The 24,695-nt window shown below is 38.7% G+C and overlaps 2 protein-coding genes and 1 long non-coding RNA gene across 7 annotated transcripts in view; 1 reads left to right on the top strand and 2 right to left on the bottom strand.

The window, feature by feature from the left end:
• Positions 1-1,784, bottom strand: part of LOC117598107 (CD276 antigen homolog) — a 118,979-nt gene extending 117,195 nt beyond the window's left edge. For both annotated transcript variants that reach the window (XM_053236743.1, XM_053236746.1), the window contains exons 1-2: positions 1,644-1,784; positions 1,186-1,278 (exon numbers count right to left, since the gene is read on the bottom strand). The gene's annotated coding sequence lies outside the window, so the exon portion shown is untranslated. The remainder of the gene's footprint in view (positions 1-1,185; positions 1,279-1,643) is intronic.
• Positions 1-24,695, top strand: part of LOC128317072 (CD276 antigen homolog) — a 131,284-nt gene that overhangs the window by 1,780 nt on the left and 104,809 nt on the right. The window contains exons 3-8 of one of the 4 annotated variants that reach the window (XR_008302240.1): positions 1,664-1,793; positions 3,447-3,554; positions 7,129-7,216; positions 7,324-7,674; positions 8,437-8,472; positions 8,937-9,999. Coding sequence is in view for 2 of the 4 variants with exons in the window: in XM_053236749.1 (XP_053092724.1) it covers positions 7,168-7,216; positions 7,324-7,674; positions 8,437-8,472; positions 8,937-9,022 (522 nt within the window). In the remaining 2 variants the exon portion in view is untranslated. Of the gene's footprint in view, positions 1-1,663; positions 1,794-3,415; positions 3,555-7,128; positions 7,217-7,323; positions 7,675-8,436; positions 8,473-8,936; positions 10,000-24,695 lie in introns of those variants that run through there. The other 3 variants (XR_008302239.1, XM_053236749.1, XM_053236750.1) reach the window with 3 other exon arrangements.
• Positions 11,699-23,352, bottom strand: LOC117598110 (uncharacterized). The gene is made up of 5 exons (XR_008302252.1): positions 21,702-23,352; positions 21,409-21,596; positions 18,409-18,589; positions 12,516-12,542; positions 11,699-12,330 (listed from the first exon to the last, which is right to left on the bottom strand). It is a non-coding gene; the product is annotated as an uncharacterized LOC117598110 (long non-coding RNA).

The following is a 24,695-nucleotide window of genomic DNA, read 5'->3' as shown; positions in this document are numbered from 1 at the left end:
AACACAGAACACCTGATCATTTTTGTGCTTCTCTTTTTACACACATTTGTAAACACCATCTAACAACTTTAAATTGGAAGCATGTGCATTACACAAGTGCACTAGATTTTAATTCAGAAGATTTTTACCCCTGGAAGCAGGAACACTGCAGCTGAAATGATTTTCTGGGTCATTTGTAAAGTTTACTTAGCATTGAAATAGTATTTAAAAGTATTAATTAATCAACATATTCAGTTGACATTATTCTTAAATATTATATCATTATACACCGATCAGCCATAACATTATGACCACTGACAGGTGAAGTGAATAATATTTATTATCTCGTTACAATAGCACCTGTCAAGGGTTGAGATATATTAGGCAGCAAGTGACCAGTCGGTTCTCGAAGTTGATGTGTTGGAAACAGGAAAAATGGGCAAGCGTAATAATTAGAGAGACTTTGACAACGGCCAAATTGTGATGGCTAGACGACTGGGTCAAAGTATCTTTAAAACAGCAGGTCTTGTGGGGTGTTGGTTAGTACCTACAAAAAGTGGTCCAAGGAAGGACAACCGGTGAACTAGCGACAGGGTCATGGGCTCCCAAGGCTCACTGATGCGTGTGGGGAGTGAAGGCCCATCTGGTCTGATCCTACAGAAGAGCTACTGTAGCACAAATTGCTGAAAAGTTAAAGCTGGCTATGATAGAAAGGTGTCAGAACACACAGTGCAGTGCAGCTTGCTGTGTATGGGGCTGTGTAGCCACAGACCTGTCAGAGAGCCCATGCTGACCCTGTCCACTGCCAAAAGTGCCTACAATGGACAGGTGAGCATCAGAACTGGACCATGGAGCAATGGAAGAAGGTGGAGGCAGTGTGATGCTCTGGGCAATGTTCTGCTGGGAAACTTTGCGTCCTGGCATTCATGTGGATGTTATTTTGACACGTACCACCTACCTAAACATTGTTGCAGACCAGGTACACCCCTTCATGGCAACGGTATTCCCTAATGGAAGTGACTTCTTTCAGCAGGATAATGCTCCCTGCCACACTGTAAAAATTGTTGAGGAATGGTTCGAGGAACATGACAAAGAGTTCAAGGTGTTGACTTGGCCTCCAAATTCCCCAGATCTCAATCCAATCGAACATCTGTAGGGTGTGCTGGCCATCAAGTCCGATCCATGGAGGCCCACCTCGCAACTTACAGGACTTAAAGGATCTGCTGTTAACGTCTTTGTGCCAGATACCACAGCACACCTTCAGGGATCTAGTGGAGTCCATGCCTCGACGGGTCAGGGCTGTTTTGGCAGCAAATGGGGGACAAACACAATATTAGGCAGGTGGTCATAATGTTATGGCTGATCAGTGTATATGCATATGAACATACAGTATCTCACAAAAGGGAGTACACCCCTCACATTTCAGCAACCATTTTATTATATGTTCTCAAGGGACAAAACTATAGAAATGAAAATTGGATATACTTTAGAGTAGTCAATGTGCAGCTTGCATAGCAGTATAGATTTACTGTCCTCTAAAAATAACTCATCATACAGCCATTATTGTCTAAATAAGTGGCAACAAAAGTGAGTACACCCTAAGTGAACATGTCAAAACTGTGTCCAAAGTGTCAATATTTTGTGTGAGCACCATTGTTGTTTACCACTTCCTTAATCCTCCTAGGCATGGAATTCACCAGAGCTGCACAGATTGTTGCTGGGATCCTCTTCCACTCCTCCATAATGACATCACGGAGCTGCTGGATGTTAGGCACATGGCGCTTCTCCACCTTCCTCTTGAGGATGCCCCACAGGTGCTCAATATGATTTATATGATTATATGATCCTGGGACGATGGTTAAAAAAAGTGACAGAAAAAAATGTACTATTTTTCAAAAGTGTCCCACTTTAGCATTGTTCACCCTGAATGAAACAGTAATAATAAATATAATAAACAAGAAGAATAAAGAGGGTTACAGTAATTGAAATTCTGAAATGAATTAAAACATATTCTATTAACTTATAAGTGGTACACCATAAAAGAGTCTTACAAGCAATTGGATTATTTGAGTTCTTTAAAGAATTCAAATATAGATCAACATCTTTCTTGAAAATAAAAAAGAAGGTATTTTCTTTGAAGATGTACACTTATGAATATAAAACTTTGCAAGGAGTAGTAACAAAATAATTATACACTTTACATGGGAAGAGTCAGATTTCAAGGAATCACTAAAAAAATTCTAGCTAATACAGAAGTTTGGGGATAAATTCCTTTTTACAAAATTTGAAAAGTCAATCCAAAACACTTTGCAATAAACACAATTCCAAACTAAGTGGTGACCTGTTTCTTGAAAGCGATGACAAAAGGAACAATTGGGTGAAATAGTGTTATTAAACTTTGCTAGTTTATAATTTACAGGGTAACAGTTATGAATAATCTGAAAAGAGACTTAAGAGAAGAAAGTTTTTCTGAAGAAGCCAGAATACATTTAAAATGTATATCCTGAATGTATTTATTTCTGTAAAGCTGCTTTGTGACAGTGTCCATTGTTAAAAGTATATAAAAATATGTCCTCGACGACGTGCATCAGTTGCCAGATTGGCTGTAAATCTGTAACTTTCAAACCGCCTCGGTAGCTGCTGCAGAGATTTAATCAATGTGCCAATTAATCAATTTAATCAATGAACTTCAAAGACTTTCTCTTTGAAGTTCTCTTCAGTTCGGATTTTAAACCATACACACACACACACACACACACACACCAAATATCATAAAGCAAAAATCATATTGTGTATTATAGTCATGTGTTCGACATTTTTGTTCCGTTTCCGGTAAAATTATAAGGCATCAGCTCTAACAGTGTGCGTTTTGGGCTGCTGTTTGTGGAAATGGGGGATTTTACGCTGGAGTTTGGCTGGAAAAAGCGTCAATCAATCCGGCAACCAATCCGGCAACGGAGGCGGATACAGACCCAGAGACAGTGTAAACAGCAGAAGGAAAAGGGTGGAGACTAGTGTTGGGAAGTTCGGATCATTTTACCGACTCGGACCTTTGAGTCTCGTTCAGCAAAATGAACAAATCTTTTTTCGAGTCATTTCGTTCATTTCGTTCATTTTAGCAAAATATAATTAAAATGTTACGTGTTACTTCCCCAACACATCGACTACTTACGCAAACGTTGATCACACTACAAACAAGACAAAACTATAATACTATAAGAAACAGAAAACATTAATTCATTGTTTACCTGGATCTTTAGTCTACGATTAGCTCACCTCACCTCTTATCTGACAAGTCTATCTAATACTATAACGTAATAATAATAATAATAATAATTACTATGCATTTGTAAGGAAGGTTGTAAATTAACTGATTTCTCTATCCAATGCTGTCATTTCACGTGACAAAAGAACGAACGACTCGAAAGACTCGAGAGATGAACTAATCAATTCTCTTTCCGGCTCAGGCTGCATTGGTTAAGCTTATGGGGCTGTTACGTGATGAACGAATCGTTCAAGAATGACCAGCGGAGAGTAAGAGGGTGTTTACAGATTTCTTTCCTGCTGTTCTAAAGGTAATTCGTGTTTTGTTTTCTTTTTTAACGGAAGTGTAAGACTTTTCGGCCAAGTCGTTTGTTGTGTGGTTCTATTCCTGTGTTTACATTTACTAGAAGCGAACAAACCTTTTCATATTTTGTTTGAACTGAGATGAGAAGCTAAGCTAAGATCTCTCCCAGGCTGACGTTCAAGGGTTCCAAGGAAAAAGGTTGGGAACCACTGGCCTAGGGCCTCGGACAGGGCCTCCATAACCGTAACAAACAAGCGGAAGACCAGTAACAAACAAGACCAGTAAAAGTTTAATAAAAACAGCAATCGCAGCTAGGCTAGACCATTGTTTATTATTTCAAAAAGGTACCTCAACTGTCTGTCTAAATTCCGGTGATGTTTACATTATCACAATAACCTACTTCATACTTTTAGTTTTCAAATAAATTGTGCTGTTGTATTTACTGAATAAATACAATTGTTAAGAATTACCTGCGTTCCACAATGAATCAGGAACGACTTAGTGGACTTGCTTTAATCAGCATTAACAGAGAGCTTGCCCAGCAGATTTCGTATGAAGCAGTTATTGATGACTTTGCTTAAAAAAAAGCAGAAAAGTGCCTCTGTAGGTGGCTGTGGCCATGGCCGAGGAATAATAATAAGAAGAGCTGGTCCAGAAGACCTTTCATATTTTTTTTAGTGTTGACCTTAGTTACAGTTTAATTAATATGCACATTTAAGTAAATATATACAAGTAATGATAACAGGTTTTGTATAAATAAAAAAGTTAGAAATTTTATTTGTTTATTTTGCCTAGGGCCTCCAAATGTCTAGAACCGGCCCTAGGCAGTGTGCAGAAGAGCTGGGTTTTGTTCATCACTGTACACAGTCTCTTCATGCATTAACTGGTGGTTCCACTTCATGTGAGTGACAGTTATTTTATATCCAGTGGACAAAGAGCCTGGTCTTATGCTGCCCGTCTTGATTAAAGAACCATTTGATTTAAGTCTTTAGCCTTTATTTTACATTTGAACAGCTAGCAGGCAAACTAGCAAGCTAATGATATGTAAACAGTAAGATAAAGTAAGTAAGATAAATTAGAAAAGGTCCATTTCCAGATCATGACAGAATTTAATTCTATAATAGCTTGAATATACGGGTCATTGCAGTAGAAGAGTTAGCTAGTCTCATATAGCCAGGCTATAGCACACTCACACTGATTAGCAAGCTGCTGTGGTGTTGTTAGCGTGAGTGTGACAATGCAGAAGCCGTCTGTTTTTCTGTGCTTGTGGTCCTGTTTTGTGTGTTTTTAAGTGTACAGGTTCACCAGAAGGGGTTTGTTCTAATCCGTTAGATGGGATTCACCAGCATGCAGTGCGTCTCTGCTTTAAAGATAGCTTCCTCTCATTTGTTTAAATTGCTTGACACACAACACACACACCACTCAATCTTCACTCCAGACAACATCCCAACATTACTGACTACTGATATGAGCCGTCTAATGCTATAGTTTTGCGTTCTGTATTAAATGTAGTCTTTGGCAATAGCAAACTCCACCTGCTGCCTCCCTCTTGTTGTGGTCCAGGCGGAGAGCGTAACAGTGAGCTATAGATTTTTCTGCCAGAAATCCTTTTGCTATAATGTGTTGATGCTAAATGTGTTCCTATTGTGGGAATACAAAGAGCTATTCTTTCTCAACATGTATAGTTTCTGCCACTCTTGTTCCTTTATTTATAAGTCAAATGAACCAAGATACTGTAACTATCACCTTTTTGTAATTGTTGCTCCTTTCATATCCTTTGAACTGGGTACCATTGTTTGTGTTCCTCAATACCTGAATGTACCCCCACAGGTGTGGATTTTTCTTTGTTTCTATGATAATGAACTGTCTGAGTAGGATAGTTATGTTGATTGAATTAAGACCAGTGAAACGGGGCGGGTGCCCAGAACTGTCTACTTCATTTGCATGCTTAGGATCGCCACCCTAGTGCTTTGCCTTCATCTCTAGGCACTGCCCCTAAATGTATATAATCTACAGTGTATCACTGCCTTAGTCAGACTTGATGACTGCAGCGACCGACCAGCGTGTTCTCAGTAAAGAATCCTGCTGAAGAGAACCCAAGTCTCCTGGTCTTCACTCAAAACGTTTTGAACACTATTAAACGGTTCTCCTCAGGGCTGGATATTCTGACGTATTTGATGCTGCTGAAACTGGTGGTGATTTACAGTGACATGACTTCGGCCATCTTGCCTTGAATTCAAACCTTTGGGTTTAATATGTTTGTTAAAATATAATATTATACTATATAATTAGATAATATTTGTTTGTTGTAGAAAATGTGCACACACTGAGGGCACAATGGGCATCATGACCTCTTTTTTTTTTTTTTATTTCTTACACTGGGGGAAAACGTGTGTCTCGGCACCTGCTGTTTTTACTGTATGCATATTCTACAGAATATTCCTAAAGATGGCAATTTTCAAATTAGAAACGCTCATTTTAAACAGGTGGAGTAGTTCATATGTATCTAGAGCATATTTTAATTTGTAAATTTAAAATATATGCACTGTACCAATCATTGCCAATATACATCCAATGAACTGTATTTCTACATAAATTCAGCAAAAGTCAACAAGAACTGTGAACAGAAAACTTAAATAGCTGTGTGCTGTTTATTTTATACAGTATTTCTTCTAATCTGCAGAAGGGTGCCAATAATTCTGGAGTTCATAAAGGGAAAAAAAGAGAAAGAGGAAGCAAGTTAAATGACATTTCTCTGGAAAATTTGCAGCAGTTTCTCAAACTGTATTTTTAGAGTATATACAGTTTGAGAGTAAAAGTGAAAATGTTTGGAAGGTGTTATGAGCCAGCATGATGGAGCTGTGGTTTAAACAGTTGTAGAGAAACGTGAACAACACAGACTTTATTTATTATCATTATTTATCATCATATACAGTACGCCATCACAGCGCTAGCTTGTTGTTTTGGGGCGTGATGTATCCTACAGGCCTACAGTATTAAGTAGGAGAGATATTTTTCTGTTTATTTTCATTTTTATTATATCATTATTGCTATGTTTTACCTTAAAACAGTTGTATGCTGTAGAGAAAATAAATGCACTTATTATTACTATTAACTGTATTTCATTATTCAGACTATAAGATTAAATAAATTAGCTGTAAATGTTGAACCTAATTAGAACCTCAAACAGGTTTTATAGCATGCAGGTACAGGGGTGTACATATAGAGCCCTTATACATTTCCTTCAATTAAATTTTATCTGTGTTTGATGGTCAAGGATATTTGATATGTGATTGCTATAGGAAAGACTCGTTGGAGATGATGATACTGATTAGCATGCTGCAGCTGTCACGCCAATGTAGATTTTTTTCTTCCAATAATATTTTTATAAGTATATTGATGTATTAGCCGCAGTGGAAATGGTGGTGATTTACAATCATATGACTTTAGCTTTATTATTGGAGTCTGAAATTACATATTATATTATATAGTATAAATAAAAAAATTAATAAGAAATTATTGATAAATACCAAGAAGCACTCTATTACCTGTTGATGTTCATATAATTTTCCTTGTTTTAGGAAATTTCCACACACTCCTCCAGACAGTATCAGGGCATCATGACCTCCGTTTTTTCCATTTGCATCGTATTGGGCTCCATGTGTGTGTGTAAGTAACTTTTTGTTATAAAACAGATGAAACATTAAGGCTATTAACATAAGATCACTGGCTAAAAGGTGCTGAAAGTAATCTAGATTTTAATTTTCCCATCTCAGGCCTCCTCTCTGCAGAATCTGAGATCACTGTATCTGGCCAAGTGGGGTCTACAGCTGTCCTGCCGTGTGAACTGCAGCGTGTAGGCACTGAAACACCGTATATTAGGTGGCGCATCGAATCTGAGATTGTGTTTGAGCGATCGGGTGAGGAGAGCGATCAGGGTGAGGGATATGAGGACCGTGTGGACGTCCCTGAAGAAGAGCTGCGTAAGGGGAACTGTTCCTTAGTGTTGCGCAATCTGTCACTTACTGATGCAGGTGTCTACACGAGCTACCAGATAGTGAGACACACCGAGAGATCTGCCATTCCAAAAACAGAAGAGATTAGCCGTGTTAATCTCTCAGTCTATGGTAAGTGAGTTAGTGTCAGTAGAACACACACTGACCGTTACACACATCAGAAAACAAAGCTGGACATACTGAATGATTGGAAAGGCACTAAGCTTACTGTATAACAAAAGAGTTCATATTTAAAGATAATGTCAGTGTTTTCAGTCCTAGTTGAGAACTTCCGCACTGAACAGCTAATTACAAAGCTCTTCATGTGTGTGTTAGACTGAGAGAGGAGAACAGAGAACACCTGACCATCTGTGAATTTCTGTTTCATCACACACTTGTAGACGTTCTCTCACAACTTTAAATCTAAATAATTTTCATTACACGAGTGTGCTCTAGAGTTTTAAATCAGAATGTCTTTACCCCAGATAGCAGGAACTGTGTAGCTGAAATTATTTTCTTGGTTATTTGTACAGTGTGTTCCCTTTGAAATACTATTTCAGTGCTATTCATTGGTTGTCAGTGATACTCCAAAATATTATAACTTTATACAGTAATCACATATTAGCTATAGTATTAATAATGTGAAACATTGCAGAGATAAGACAGTCTTGTTCATTTTAGTGGAGAGGGTGATTTAATAAACGTGTGTTAAAACAGTACTGGAGTCAAAGATTGTGAATGTAAACACTGAGCTACGTTAGCAGTGAGCCTGACCTACACGTGTTCCTGATCTACAGTTACAGAGTAAATCACTTTAGCATCATTGAGGAGAGTACACACAAAAGAGCTATGAATGTACCAAGATGATAGAATAATGTTTTTTTTCCATTACAGAAAAACCTCCTGAAAAGAGAACTGAAATTCCCACAGGTGAGATACACTTGTGTGTTTCATTACCTGCAAAGCAGATTTAATTTCTTATACAACCAATAACTCCATTTATTTCAGGATGTTAAGTGCACTGGGCTTTTTTCTGTCTACTTCATTTTTTTGTGTTTTTTGTTTTTAATTGCCCATGAAATTTTTGACCTTAGTTAATTATACACTACGTGGCCAAACGTATGTGGACACCTGACCATCACAGCCACATGTGATTCTGACTTTAAATTAGTATTGAGTTGCAGTGATGTTTCTCTGTGAAGGGCGAGTGGACACAAACCATACCAGCAAAATAATAACACCAGAGTTACCAGTTTTTCCTTTAATTTGTCACCCGCCTCTGTATATATACATGTATATTGTTTGATTTTGGTTGTAAACCTCACTGCTTAGACTTTATGTGGAAAATGTTCTAGCTAAACTAGATAAAATAATTAATTTCTGTTTTTCTCCAGATGATGCAGGAATGAAGTGTCCTCACCCACCGATCATGGTCTTGTCCCTCATATCATGTTTACTCCTCCAGTTCTTCTTTGCGTAAACCTGAGTGTGAATTAGTGGTGCACAGGACTGTCTTTATGCCTCCAGCACCACGTGGTGGAAGTGTTATGTTTTTGGGTTGCGTTGTTGCGCCTGTCACTCTGTGTGTTACCTTTCAGAAGGTCAGAGCCAAAGCATATAGGGAGGGTCAGACAAAGATCAATCCTAATGACCCCCATAAAGGGTACAGGAAAGAGAGAAAAGAAATGTACCCTGTCCACTTTAGGGTTACAGGAACCCAGCCCTGGAGCCAGGCCACAGGCAAGCGTCTGGTGACTGGGCCCCCCACATAACCCAGTCGCTCTCATCCTGAAATGCTGATGTGGAGCCATTATGTGGCATTAGTTTTACGTCTGACTTACAACTCTGACTGGAGATTCCTTCCATAAATATTAAGAAGTTACAGCAGATGTAAAAACATTTGATGCTTGTGAGTTTTTTGCTGGATGCCACTGGAGCCCAGTCGTGATGCACAGCTCTAATGTGACTTGTTTATTGTGACCTGTGGGAACAGTAGGATGCCATTTCAGACATGGAAAAAGTGTACATAGCTAAGGCCAAATCCCAAATAGCTTCCTACTCTTTACATAGCTGCACAACAATGAGTTGTACACAAACACAAATATATTTAGACCAGTTTTAAACATAACTGGAAGATATAAGAATGTATATTGAATCTATCTTCTGTACTGCTTAATAAGGTGTAGTGACACAAGTTACATTTTTGTTGCAGATGGTTTGATGATATTGCTTTTGGCAGTGCTGTCCGACAGCTACATAGACGCTTAATTTCATTAACTTCATTACACAAGCTAACCTGTTAGAAGTTTTCCTACATCACAGTTGAAGTATTATTCTCAGGGTTTGCTGTTAAACTGCAATGACTGTAAGTGATATCCATGACTGTAAGTGTTATTGTTACTGATGCTGTATATAATCACTTTTGCTAATAAAGGCACTTTGCTGAACAATTTATAAGGAATAATGTGCGAGCTCAATCAACATGTGACCATATTTTTAAAATATCAACAGGGATGTTACTCACACCAGCTTTACACTCCTCCTTTTATATTCTTACTTCAAAAGAGAATGTATACTGACTTTATATTTCCATGAATCAAGTACATCACTTAAAGTACATAACTTAAATTACATCACTAATATCACTGTTAGACTCTTTTAAATTCATCATCATCTTCAGTGAACATTTTTTCCTGGTCAGGGTCGCAGTGGATCCAGAGTCTTTCCCAGGAAAACTGAGCACAAGGCAGGAAAACACCCTAAACTGAATGTCAGTCCCTCACAAGGCCTCATAGAAGCACATTCACATCCTCATTCACACCAAGGGGCAGTTTAGAGTAGCCAGTCCACACACCTGCATGTTTTCAGGGAACTCTGTGGAAATGCACTGTTTTTACTGTTGAAGACCTGTGTGATTTTCTGTTAAATGCATTTTCCCCTGATTGCTGTTCATTATTCTTATTGTTCATAAATCACACAAAGGTCTTCAACAGAAGAAATATGAAATCTGTAAAAATTTTATTTGTAAAGTTATTATATACATATATATTTTATTATTACTTTACTATTGTCCTGCATAAATAAGTACCAAGTGATATTGGCGATTTGATTGAAAACAAAATGGTGGTCTCTGACAGTGCTGTATAGATACTGTATAGAAATATTAAACTGCTTTTAAAAATAAAAAATCAACTAGTAATAAACTCAAGAGAGTCAATATTTGGTTCATTTAAAACACAGAAAAAACCACTGACAAAATGTACATTTATCAAATACACCACAGAAAAATATTTAATTTAATTTAAATATTTGATTAATATTTGAAATGTATATAACTAAAATCTATGAAATTCAAATACTTTTATTAGCTATCAGGCTCCATAGTTTTGCCCCTTTGCCTGTTGTACAGTTTTATAAGGAAATCCACTGGGAAGTTTTTCAACAATTTAGAGTTACTTCAACTGAAACTTTTTTGTTGTTAAACATATAGAGCTTATATGTACTTATTCTGTAAGTGATTATATTGTAAGTAATTATAACGTAAGGGATTTTTCAGAGCTGCAGATCTGCGCTTTGTTGCATTTTCTCTTTGGCTCGGTTCTCTTTCACAAAGCAACATTTCAAAGCGAACCAGAATATGTTTATGCAAATCAGATGTGAGTAAACTGTCCTCTGATTGGTCAGAGTGCGCGGGTGCATGTTCCGGTCTTCCGGATAGACAGTCTGGACTCAGACCCGTCAGTAGACAACTCGTTAATAGCTCTATGTTCATCATTATGTTAGCGACAGGCAACTCAGCTGACTGTGATGAGCTGAAGACTGCAGATAAACAGCTGCTTTTTTACAGCACGGTTCATCTAGCGCTAGGGAGATTTTATGAGTGCGGCTTTTAGACACTTAGCGGCTAGAGCGTCCGCGAGCTCCTACACAACCAAAGCGACTTAAACTAAAACTTACCCTGGCTTAATGTGCAAGACAGTGATATTAAAAGAGCAAATTCAGTGTACATCTTATTAATAAAACTTACTACATACAGACAAAGCAGAGTTTCACATTAAACACACAACAGTTCAGTGTTTGAGTGTACAGGCTAAATGTTTTTATAATCCTTTACATTTAAAAATGGTGAGTTTAAAGAGACACTATAAAGCATTAATCCAAATAAAAATACATTTACTAAAACATCTTTTAAGAGAATGTATTATTGTTATTAGGGGGCCAAGCACCGAAGGACTGGCCGCAACATACAAAGGAATAAAGTACAGACAAAAATACAATCATGAAAAATATGAAATAAAAAGGTAGAAATGTACAAACATGCAAGAAGTTTAGTATATAGTAATGAGCAGTGACAGATGAAGTCAACAGTCATCACCTAACATAACGTACCAGAGCTTCCCATCAGGCGTAACCGCACACCTAGTTCAAGTTCAAGCTGTTCACATGAAGAACACGGGTGAGCAGACAAGTAGGGAACACTAGGGATACTGCTGGGTAAGGACACCTTCACTTGTAGTGAACGGGTCACTTCAGGAAGGGAAAGTACTTTACTCCCTGCCAAATCGTTACCCAGTGTAAAAGAAACACCAGCAACTGGTAACAGTACACTCTTGTACCTCAAGCTGAACTGTTCACAAAATCTGACCGACTATTTTGCCTCATAAGAAGAATGAAGGAAAAAAATCAACATAAAGTATGCCTGTCATGTTATTGTGCTGAAATGACTGGCTAATAAGAGGAGGGATACGACCATCATCAGAGTGGGAGAAGAGTTCATTCCTCCATCATCTGGAAGGAGACACAGATTCATGGTTATAAATAAACAGGTTTTTCATTAAGCACACTCAAGTTTCAGAAGCTCAGTAAAGTCACTATCTGCTAAAAGTTTACTTGAGAGATAAATAGAGTTGTGCAGGATTTCTAAACCATAGCACAACAAAAAACTGTTTTTCTGATGTTTAATATTTGCTTACCTGTGGCAGCTGGCTGTGTGGGTGATTCTTTGTGCAGTGGAATGCAGGAAGAAAACATAAAAACACAATTACAAACACGTACAGAGTCTGTGGATACTGAGTCCATTAGCCGTGACTAAGTTAGCAAGCTAATATGACTCTATAGTTAAAATAAACAGACCATACACATCACAAAGGTCAAATTTAATTTGATATTTTATTAGCTGCACAGCTGTATTGGGTAAAAAGTCTAAAGTATGTTGAGTAGCGATTCTCAACCTGAACTGAGAAACACTGATGATGCCATTAAACAGGCCTTTAAACTTCTGGTGTCAGTCATGATCAGTGATAAGGCTGTAATGATTACCGACAGAATCAGTTATGTAGACTAAAGAAAAAATATTAACATAATATAATGAAAGAATCCAGAGAATATAACAGTGGATTGAAGCAGTGGACTGTCTGTTACTACTACAAAACGTTTACATGCTGCCCAATTGTAAAATATTGTGTGTGTGTGTGTGTGTGTGTGTGAGATATATATATATATATATAGTGTAGACTTTCAGCTTTATTTTAAGAGGTTCCACAAAAATATGGCATTTACCATTTAGGAATTACAGCCATTTTCAACAAAGTACCTCCATTTTCAGGGGTTCAAAGGTATTTGGACAAAGTGACAATATTGTAAATATGACCATTATTTTAATACTTGGATGAAAATCCTGTGCAGTCAACGACTGCCTGAAGTCTGGAGCCCATTGTCTCAAAACTCAAATTCTGAGTTTCCTCCCTGGAGAAGCTTTGCCAGGCCTTCACTGCAGCCACCTTCAGTTGCTGCTTGTTTGTGGGTCTTTGTGCCTTCAGTCTTGTCTTGAGTAAGTGAAAAGCATGCTCTACTGGGTTGAGATCAGGCGACTGACATGGCCACTGAAGAATATTCCATTTCTTTGCCTTCAAGTCTTGAGTTGCTTTCGCAGTATGTTTAGGGTCATTATCCACCTGCACTGTGAAGCAGCATCCTATCAGTTTTGTAGCATTTGGCTGAATGTGAGCAGAGAGTATAGCCTGATACACCTCAGAATTCATCTTGCTACTTCTGTCAGCAGTCACATCATCAATAAACACCAGTGAGCCCGTTCCATTGGCAGCCATACATGCCCATGCCATGACACTGCCTCCACCATGTTTGACACAAGATGTGGTATACTTGGATCATAAGCTGTTCCTTTCTTTCGCCATTCTTTTCTCTTCCCATCATTCTGGTACAAGTTCATCTTGGTTTCATCAGTCCAAAGAATCTTATTCCAGAACATGCGAGGCTTTATTTTGATGTTTTCTGGCAAAGTCTAATCTGGCTTTCCTGTTCTTGAATGTTACCAGTGGTTTGCACCTTGTTGTAAACCCTCTGTATTTACATTCATGAAGGCGTCTCTTGATTGTAGATTTTGACAATGATACGCCTACCTTCTCCAGAGTATTCTTGACTTCTGTTGATGTTGTGAAGGGGTTTTTCTTCACCAAGGAAAGGATTCTGCGATCATCCACTTTAGTTGTCTTCCGTGGTCTTCCAGGCCTTTCGATGTTGTTGAGCTCACCAGTGCTTTCTTTCTTTTTAAAAATGTACCCAACTGTTGATTTGGCCACACCTAAGGTTTTTGCTATCTCTCTTATAGATTTATGTTGTTTTTTCAGCCTAATGATGGCCTCCTTCACTTGCATTGAGATCTCCTTGGGCTTCATATTGGTAGCTCCAGTCGAACAGCTGTCAAATGCCAACTCAATACCTGATATCAACTCCAGACCTTTTATCTCCTTCATTTGTCTTGAAGTAACGAGGGAATGGACTGCACCTGGTCATTTAACTTCTTGTCAGTCAAAATAAAGCCTAAAGTCTACACTTCAATCACATCTTGATTGTTTTATTTCAAATCCATTGTGGTGGTGTATAAAGGCAAAATCACAAAAACTCCGTCATTGTCCAAATACTTCCGGACCTGACATATATATATATATATATATATATATATATATATATATATATATATATACACTATATTACCAAAAGTATTCGGTCACCTGCCTTGACTCACATATGAACTTAAGTGACATCCCATTCCTAACCCATAGGGTTCAATATGATGTCGGTCCACCTTTTGCAGCTATTACAGCTTCAACTCTTCTGGGAAGGCTGTCCACAAGGTTGAGGAGTGTGTTTTTAGGAATTTTTGACCATTCTTCCAAAAGCGCATTGGTGAGGTCACACACTGATGTTGGTCGAGAAGGCCTGGCTCTCAGTCTCCGCTCTAATTCATCCCAAAGGTGTTCTATCGGGTTCAGGTCAGGACTCTGTGCAGGCCAGTCAAGCTCATCCACACCAGACTCTGTCATCCATGTCTTTATGGACCTTGCTTTGTGCACTGGTGCACAGTCATGTTGGAAGAGGAAGGGGCCCGCTCCAAACTGTTCCCACAAGGTTGGGAGCGTGGAATTGTCCAAAATGTTTTGGTATCCTGAAGCATTCAAAGTTCCTTTCACTGGAACTAAGGGGCCAAGCCCAACTCCTGAAAAACAACCCCACACCATAATTCCTCCTCCACCAAATTTCACACTCGGCACAATGCAGTCCGAAATGTACCGTTCTCCTGGCAACCTCCAAACCCAGACTCGTCCATCAGATTGCCAGATGGAAAAGCGTGATTCATCACTCCAGAGAACGCGTCTCCACTGCTCTAGAGTCCAGTGGCTGCGTGTTTTAAACCACTGCATGCGACGCTTTGCATTGCACTTGGTGATGTGTGGCTTGGATGCAGCTGCTCGGCCATGGAAACCCATTCCATGAAGCTCTCTGCGTACTGTACTTGGGCTAATCTGAAGGTCACATGAAGTTTGGAGCTCTGTAGCAATTGACTGTGAAGAAAGTCGACGACCTCTTTGCACTATGCGCTTCAGCATCCGCTGACCCCTCTCCGTCAGTTTACGTGGCCTACCTCTTCGTGGCTGAGTTGCTGTTGTTCCCAAACTCTTCCATTTTGTTACGATAAAGCTGACAGTTGACTGTGGAATATTTAGGAGCGAGGAAATTTCACGACTGGATTTGTTGCACAGGTGGCATCCTATGACAGTTCCACGCTGGAATTCACTGAGCTCCTGAGAGCGGCCCATTCTTTCACAAATGTTTGTAAAAACAGTCTGCATGCCTAAGTGCTTGATTTTATACACCTGTGGCCAGGCCAAGTGATTAAGTGATTAGGACACCTGATTCTGATCATTTGGATGGGTGACCAAATGGGTGACTAATATAGTGTGTATATATATATGTATATATATATATGCACACACACATACATACACCCCCATCAGCCATCAGATTAAAACCTTGTGCTGCCAAAACAGCTCAGACCCATTGAGGCATGGACTCCACAAGACCTGTGAACCTGTGAAGGTGTGCTGGGGTATCTGGCACAAAGACGTTAGCAGCAGATCTTTTAAGTCCTATAAGTTGCAAGGTGGGGCCTCCGTGGATTGGACTTATTTGTCCAGCACGTCCCACAGATGCTCAATCGGATTGAGATCTGGGGAATTTGGAGGCCAAGTCAACACCTTGAACTCTTTGTCATGTTCCTCTAACCATTCCTGAACAATTTTTGCAGTGTGGCAAGGAGCATTATCCTGCTGAAAGAGGCCACTGCCATTAGGGAATACAGTTGCCATGAAGGGGTGTACCTGGTCTGCAACAATGTTTAGGTAGTTTAGCAGATTTATTAGATTACAATTCAGTGTTTCGATAATGGACAAAATGCAGTTGATTCAACAGTGAGCAGTGTGTGTATTGTGGCAGTGAATCAAATCATCAGAAATCAACACTGATTTAACACGTCTATGTTATTTGACTGACGGTGATTCAATGTTAAATAACGTCCCTTTGCTATCTGGGTAGGATCTAAATCTACAATCAGATTTCTGTAAAGATGTTTTGTGACAATGTCTGTTGTTAAAAACGCTGTACAAATAACATTTAAATGAACTGAAATCAGCTGGTTGGTAATGTCAAACACTTCAGTTTTTTTTTTGCTGCATTTTAATGATGTTCCCTAACATTAACACTAAAATGTTTCCTGAGTTGGAGTTAGTCAGTCAGTGGTGGCCAGTGTTTTTCCCAGGTGTCTGTTATTAAAGTGTATCTAAGTGCAGAAAATCATGCAGGTACGGGCCATCAGCTTCAGGTAACGTTCACATCAACCATCAGAACGGGGAAAAAGTGTGATCTCAGTGATTTTGATCGTGGCATGGTGGGTGGTGACAGATGGACTAGTTTGAGTATTTCTATAACTGCTGATCTCCTGGAATTTTCACACACAACAATCTCTAGAATTCACACTGGCAATAAAAAAAGCAAAAAACATCCTGTGTGCGGAGCGTCTGCAGGCTGAAAGGAGAGAGATGAGAGGAGAATGACCAGACTGGTCTGAGCTGACAGGAAGTCTATAGTAACTCAAATAATCACTCTTTACACCCGTGATGAGCAGAAAAGCATCTCAGAACGCACAACACATCAATCTTTGATGTGGATGAGCTACAAAAGCAGACGACCACACTGGGTTCCTCTCCTGTCAGCCAGGAACAGGAATCTGAGGCTATCATGAGCACAACCTCACCCAAACTAGACCGCTGAAGATTAGAAAAAAAATATTCTCTATCTCTCTCTCTCTCTCTCTCTCTGTGTTTTATTAGTTTCATCTGTTGGTTTGGCCTTCTGTTTAATTCTCAGTCTCTCCTTATAAGTGTTCTGTGCCAGCAAGGCACATACTGATTCTTTTTTTTCTTCCTTCCTTCCTGATGTGAGCTGAAGCTCTTGACCTGTATCTGCATGATTTTATGCATTGCTCTGCTGCTACATGATCAGCTGATTAACTGCAGGACTGTGCAGGTGTTCCTAATAAAGTGATCGGTGTGTGTATATACAGCGTTACACTTCCTAGGGTAAACACACAGCATTAGTGTATTCATTGTAAGTGTATTATTGATCCTATTGAAGTGCTGTGATCCAGGAGTTACAGGTTGAGTGCCATCAGGTTTAAATCCTGAGCTCCATTCAGTCTAACAGACACATTAATAAAGAGAGAGTGTGATGAGTGTGAAGCTGTTGATGAGACTTGGAGCTCTTCAGGTTGTTCATAAACTCTCTCTGCTGCTACAGGGTCAATTAACACTTATTCTCATCCTCTCATCCTTAGGACATCATTTTCAATAATATTTTAATGGACCTACAATTCTTACATTTAGGCTGTTTATTAGCATTTTTTTTTTAAATAAATCTTCTTCAAACTTCATGGAAAGTTTTCACTCTGGAATATTATAAATACGAATCCTAAAGAAATTCCTAAGAATTCAGACATTTCACAGTGATTTTGTTGGATTTTATGCACATTTCATTTTATACAAAAAAAACTACGACTGCTCAGCAGCCTCTAATCAACAAACTGAGTAACAAAACCTCATGAAATCCCCAAAAGTGCCATTGCGCCCCTGATCATTAATCATGGCCATGGTTAGTGCTAGTGGACTACACAACGCCATACCCAGAAGCAGTGCATTTCCGCAACATCTCCACAACATCTCCGCAACATCTCCACATCATCACCACATCATCTCCACAACATCACAACACTTCCACAACATCTCCGCAGGTGCCCAGAGCTAGTTGGCTGGAAAACCTTTAACTCTCTTAAAAAAAACCCCGTAAACTGTAAATATAAATAAATTAACGTCAGCCTGTGAGAGATGTTAGCTTAGCTTAGCTTATCTTAGCTGAGCTTAGCTTCTCATCTCAGTTCAAACAAAATATGAAAAGGTTTGTTCGCTTCTAGTGAATGTAAACACAGGAATAAAACCACACAACAAACCGAATTACCTTTAGAACAGCAGGAAAGAAATCTGTACACCCTCTCACTCTCCGCTGTAACACACTGGCGCTGTCTCTGTCTTTCGTAGTGATGGGTCATTCCATCTCGGGAAGTGATCCGTTCAGTCGCGCATCCGCAACATCCTATAGGTTCTGTACTGGAATTAGTTCACCTGTTGAATCTTTCATTCTTGACAGCATGATAGAGAAATTAGTTAATTTACAACCTTCCTTACAAACAGGTGCATAGTAATTATTATTATAGTGAAGTGAAGTGTGGCCAAGGTTCGTTCACTCACTCTCACACTCACACACACACACACACACACACACACACACACACACACACACACACACACACACACACACACACTCACACACTCACACACTCACACACACCCGGAGCAATGGGCAGCCTTTTTTGAGCAGTTGGGGGTTCGGTGCCTTGCTCAAGGGTCTCACCTCAGTCATGGTATTGAGGGTGGAGGAGAGCACTGGTCATTCACTCCCCCCACCTACAATCCCTGCCAGACCTGAGACTCGAACCCACGACCTTCAGGTTCACCTTCGGGTTACAAATCCGAGACTCTAACCGTTAGGCCACAACTGCCCCTTTATGTCATTATGTTATTACGTTATGGTATTAGATAGACTTGTCAGATAAGAGGTGAGGTGAGCTAATCATAGACTAAAGATCCAGGTAAACAATGAATTAATGTTTTCTGTTTCTTATAGTATTATAGTTTTGTCTTGTTTGTAGTGTGATCAACGTTTGCGTAAGTAGTAGATGTGTTAGGGAAGTAACACGTAACATTTTAATTATATTTTGCTAAAATGAACGAAATGAACGAAATGACTCGAAAAAAGATTCGTTCATTTTGCTGAACGAGACTCAAAGGTCCGAGTCGGTAAAATGATCCGAACTTCCCATCAGTCTTTCTCTGTACCCACATCCTGCTTCTGCTGTCTCTGTCTTTCTCTGTACCCACATCCTGCTTCTGCAGTCTCTTTCTGATCTCTTCCACCCTTTCATTACCACGCATGCGCAGTATCACACTTTCCTACCGCTCGATTTGTGCTGCTTCTGTCACTGTTTCAGAATGAATCACATCATTACCACAGCAGCTTCTCTAAGTAACTGCAATGTTTTACTTCAGTGACATGGTAAGACATGGAGGATGCATTTAATTCATGACAATGGAAAGAATTCTGGCTTCTTCACAAAAACTTTCTTCTCTTAAGTCTCTTTTAAGATTATTCTTAACTGTTACCCTGTAAATTATAAACTAGCAAAGTTTAATAACACTATTTCACCCAATTGTTCCTTTTCTCATCGCTTTCCAGAAACAGGTCACCACTTAGTTTGGAACTGTGTTTATTGCAAAGTGTTTTGGATTGACTTTTCAAATTTTGTAAAAAGGAATTTATCCCCAAACTTCTGTATTAGCTAGAATTTTTTTAGTGATTCCTTGAAATCAGACTCTTAATAATCCAATACTCCAATTGCTTGTAAGACTCTTTTATGGTGTACCACTTCTAAATTAATACAATATGCTTTAGTTCATTTCAGAATTTCTTTTACTGTAACCCTCTTTATTCTTCTTGTTTATTATATTTACCACTGTAAATGTTTAAAAAACTGGAACATTTAAAACTGAATGAAACGGGGTGAATAATGCTAAAGTGGGACACGTATGAAAAATATTACCTTTTTTTCTGTCACTTTTTTTAACCATCGTCCCAGGGTCATATAATCATATAAAACATGACACCTCAATAAAAAGCCTCAAATCTCCCAAGGAAACATCAAGAACTTCTTTAAATCTCTGCTTATTGACTTTTTCATGTGATGCTGTTATCACATTTCTTTACGCTAAGGAATGCTTGGAATTTCATGAACTCATTTATCATTTATTTTGCTTATAATATGCATAAAAATATCACAAAAAGCTTTTTATGCAGCACAGATATGTAGGGTGATTCAGTTTTTTTGGGACACTCCATGCCCTCGCTGTGTCTAAAATGTGGTGATCTTCCTCTCTCTTCCTGCCTTCTACAGCTCCACCAGATATTGCGTCATCGTTTGGGTGGCCGCTGCTTCTGGTGCCATATTTTCTGGGGTTGAAGTAGCTTGCATACTTCACATGCTGAGTCGCGACTGATTGCCCTCGCCAGATTGGTGCTTGCTTATTTCAACATATCATTGTTAGTACATATGATATTGAGCGTCTTTGGCTGGCTGCTGCTTCCTTTCAGCCGTTTTCCTGGTGAGTTATAAGCATGGGCTACCTGATGAATGGCGTGGTCCCTGTGTGTTTGATGAACTAATTAGCATGCCTGAGTCATCTTTTTTTTTTAAACCTTTTGGTTTTTGTCTTATGCTGTTTTTGTCGATTGTATTTGGAATTATTGTATTGTTTCTTTTTTTTGTTTGAAGTTTTTGTGTTTTACTGGTTTAGTGGCTGTCTACCATCTCAACCCTGGTAGCTAATTTAGGGCCTGTGGTTGTTCGCCTTTAAGGGCCATATTTTGTTACAGCGGGTCATAATTGTGGTATTGTGTCTCTAACCATTGTTGGAGATCATCTCCAGGTGTGAGTGGTTTTCTTGTTTCTTTTTCTTTACATTTTGATTGAATGATTGTTTTAAGTGTGTTTCTTCATTTTTTTTTCTTACTTTAGAGTTGTCTTCTGTTAGAAATTTCTTTGAATTGTTGTTTATATCCTTTGTAAAGGGTGGTTTGGGTCTGTTTTGTGGTTTTATTAATTTGTCATTTTTTTTGTGTGTTTCCAGGTGCTGCAGGCGGCTAGCATGTCTGGGGTGGTGGTGGTTTTCCAACCTTTGCATTTGATTTTGAATGGAAGTGTGTGTGGGTGTGAGGTATTGTGCACGTGTGTGTGATTCATTATTCGGACATTGCTGAAATGCTGAAACTAATTATAGTATATAGTATAAATAAATAATAAAAAAAGAAGAAATTATCGATAAATACCAAGAAGCACTCTATTACCTGTTGATATTCAAATATATTTCTTTTTTTTTTGACACCTGCTTTTCCAGACAGTATCAGGGCATCATGACCTGCTTTTTTCCATTTGCATCGTATTGGGTATGCCGCCCTTAGTCACAACGCGAAGGCTGAGGTTCCGTTCACAGATGTTTAATGCATCCATCGACATCGACACCAACACCGTAGAACTAAATGAACAGGACAAATATAACAAACATCAGTCACACACTGAGTTACATGTAACACACATACGACTTTAAACTCATGAATGAACAAAAAATACATCCACGTACCACTTTTGCCTGCTTGTGAACTAAGAGAGGGGTTTACATCTTGAAGTTTCTTTCTTGGATGGCTTATATTCATGAAGAGAAACAACTTAATCCTTACGATAACATTACACTTCTACAAGGAAGCTATCATTTAGAAAGCTGTCATTATATTCTACATTCTCAAGGTTCTTCATATTCATCATTATTCACTACCAGTTTTCACAAGTGTACTTATGTAAATACTGGTGTAAATCTGGTTAAATCTACAACTGTATTCCATATCTGCACTACTACATTCAATTTAACGTATTGTATTTTATATTTTATATTTTGTGTGTTTTTTGGGAATGAGCAGACTCGTACGTGTACGTGTTGTATCTTGCTACTGACCATGCTGCTGTAACACAAGAATTTCCCTCATGGGATCAATAAAGTAAATCTATCTATCTATCTATCTATCTATCTATTGCATTGCATGTGGATGGCAAAACAGGAAGTGACGTACAAAGCAAGATGGGAATAAAATAAAACAACTAAAACTCTTAGAAAGAATAAATCTTCTCAAATAAACAACAGTTGAGTGTAGAAATCACAATAAGCATTATAAAATAACCAAAATATAAAATTATACAAATTAAACTAATCAAAAGTTAGTGAAATGAGTGAGTGCTTAAGTACACAAGCGCCATCTAGTGGAAATAGATATCATTAACTCAGATACCCTTTGTGACAGAAAATAGAAAACTTTTGAGGCAGCAAATGCATTGGGTACCATGTGAGTAAGTAACTTGTTGTTATAAATAGAATATAACAATATGATGCTCCTAACACAAGAGCATTGTCTAAAAGGTAATAATCTAGATTTTAATTTTCCCATCTCAGGCCTCCTTTCTGCAGAACCTGAGATCCCCATATCTGGCCAAGTGTGGTCTACAGCTGTCCTGCCATGTGAACTGCAGGATGTAGCTGTAAAAGCCCTGAAAAGGGAGGTATTAATGTGAAAGATGCACAGACACCTCACGTGTATAATGAGTGGTTCATCTCCTACAATCGGAACCAATAGCACAACAAACCACTATGCTTAAGTGCAAGAAATATCAGAAAGTTGTACCGAAATATCACAATCAGAAATGTACATCCAACAGCAAGACAACATGTCCATTCTGACAATAAACACTAACACTGACATTAATGTTTCAAACTCTGACAGCTGTAAAAACGGCTACTGCGCACCGCTACTACACAGGCGAGGGCGGGGTTAGCATAACAAGGCTAATATGACTAGCGTCAGGTAATTTACTTCATTTCTTCGAAATAGACAAATATAAAGTACCGCAAATGGTTTCTTAGACATCTATACACCGTCAACTAAAACACATTCCACCATGAACAGTCATTATGAAGCACTCATACTGAAAAGGGAGATATTAGTGTGAAAGATGCACAGACACAACTTCCCTCAGCTCATGTGTATAATGAGTGGAAGAAAAGAAGCGACGTGCCCTTCAGCATACCTCAGCAGTTTAGAGCTCCCTCTGCTGGACTCATTCTGTAACTACATCTACTCTTAATGCACCCAGCGTTAAAATGATACTGGCATAAAACATAACACAAAAATACTGTGCTTCAGCTGCTGAGACTGACAGTAACATTAGAAACATAAGACTATAAACAAAAGGTATCATCCAACATGAAATTGTCCGTATATCAAAATGCACTAACTGTGAGATCGTACTCTTCTACTGGATCTGAATTAAAGTATGTAGTGCACATTATTCCATCTGTCACATAGCCACTGAACTACAGCATATTAGGTGGCACATCAAATCTAAGACTGTGTTTGAGCGATCGGGTGAGGAGAGCTATCAGGGTGAGGGATATGAGGGCCGTGTGGACGTCCCTGAGGAAGAGCTGCGTAAGGGGAACTGTTCCTTAGTGTTGCGCAATCTGTCACTTACTGATGCAGGTGTCTACACGAGCTACCAGATAGTGAAACTCACCAAGAGATCTGCCTCTGTCATTCCAAAAGCAGAAGAGATCAGCCGTGTTAATCTCTCAGTCCAGGGTAAGTGAGTTAGTGTCAGTAGAACACACACTGACCGTTACACACATCAGAAAACAAAGCTGGACATACTGAATGATTGGAAAGGCACTAAGCTTACTGTATAACAAAAGCGGTTCATATTTAAAGATAATGTCAGTGTTTTCAGTCCTAGTCGAGAACTTCTGCACTGAACAGCTAATTACAAAGCTCTTCATGTGTGTCTTAGACTGAGAGAGGAGAACAGAGAACACCTGACCATCTGTGAATTTCTGTTTCATCACACACTTGTAGACGTTCTCTCACAACTTTAAATCTAAATAATTTTCATTACACGAGTGTGCTCTAGAGTTTTAAATCAGAATGTCTTTACCCCAGATAGCAGGAACTGTGTAGCTGAAATTATTTTCTTGGTTATTTGTACAATGTGTTCCCTTTGAAATACTATTTCAGTGCTATTCATTGGTTGTCAAAATATTCAGTTGACGTTACTGTGAAATATTATAACTTTATATAGTAATCACATATTAGCTATAGTATTAATAATGTGAAGCATTGCAGAGATAAGACAGTCTTGTTTATTTTAGTGGAGAGGGTGATTTAATAAAGGTGTGTTAAAACAGTCCTGGAGTGAAAGATTGTGAATGTAAACACTGAGCTACGTTAGCAGTGAGCCTGACCTACACGTGTTCCTGATCTACAGTTACAGAGTAAATCACTTTAGCATCATTGAGGAGAGTACACACAAAAGAGCTATGAATGTACCAAGATGATAGAATAATGTTTTTTTCCCATTACAGAAAAACCTCCTGAAAAGAGAACTGAAATTCCCACAGGTGAGATACACTTGTGTGTTTCATTACCTGCAAAGCAGATTTAATTTCTTATACAACCAATAACTCCATTTATTTCAGGAGGTTAAGTGCACTGGGCTTTTTTGTTCCCTCTACTTCATTTTTTTGTTATTTTTGTTT

This window comes from Pangasianodon hypophthalmus, chromosome 9 (genome assembly GCF_027358585.1).
Source record: "Pangasianodon hypophthalmus isolate fPanHyp1 chromosome 9, fPanHyp1.pri, whole genome shotgun sequence".
NCBI lineage: Eukaryota > Metazoa > Chordata > Actinopteri > Siluriformes > Pangasiidae > Pangasianodon > Pangasianodon hypophthalmus.
The sequence above is the reverse complement of the archived record's forward strand: the minus strand, read 5'-3'. Positions and strand labels throughout refer to the sequence as shown.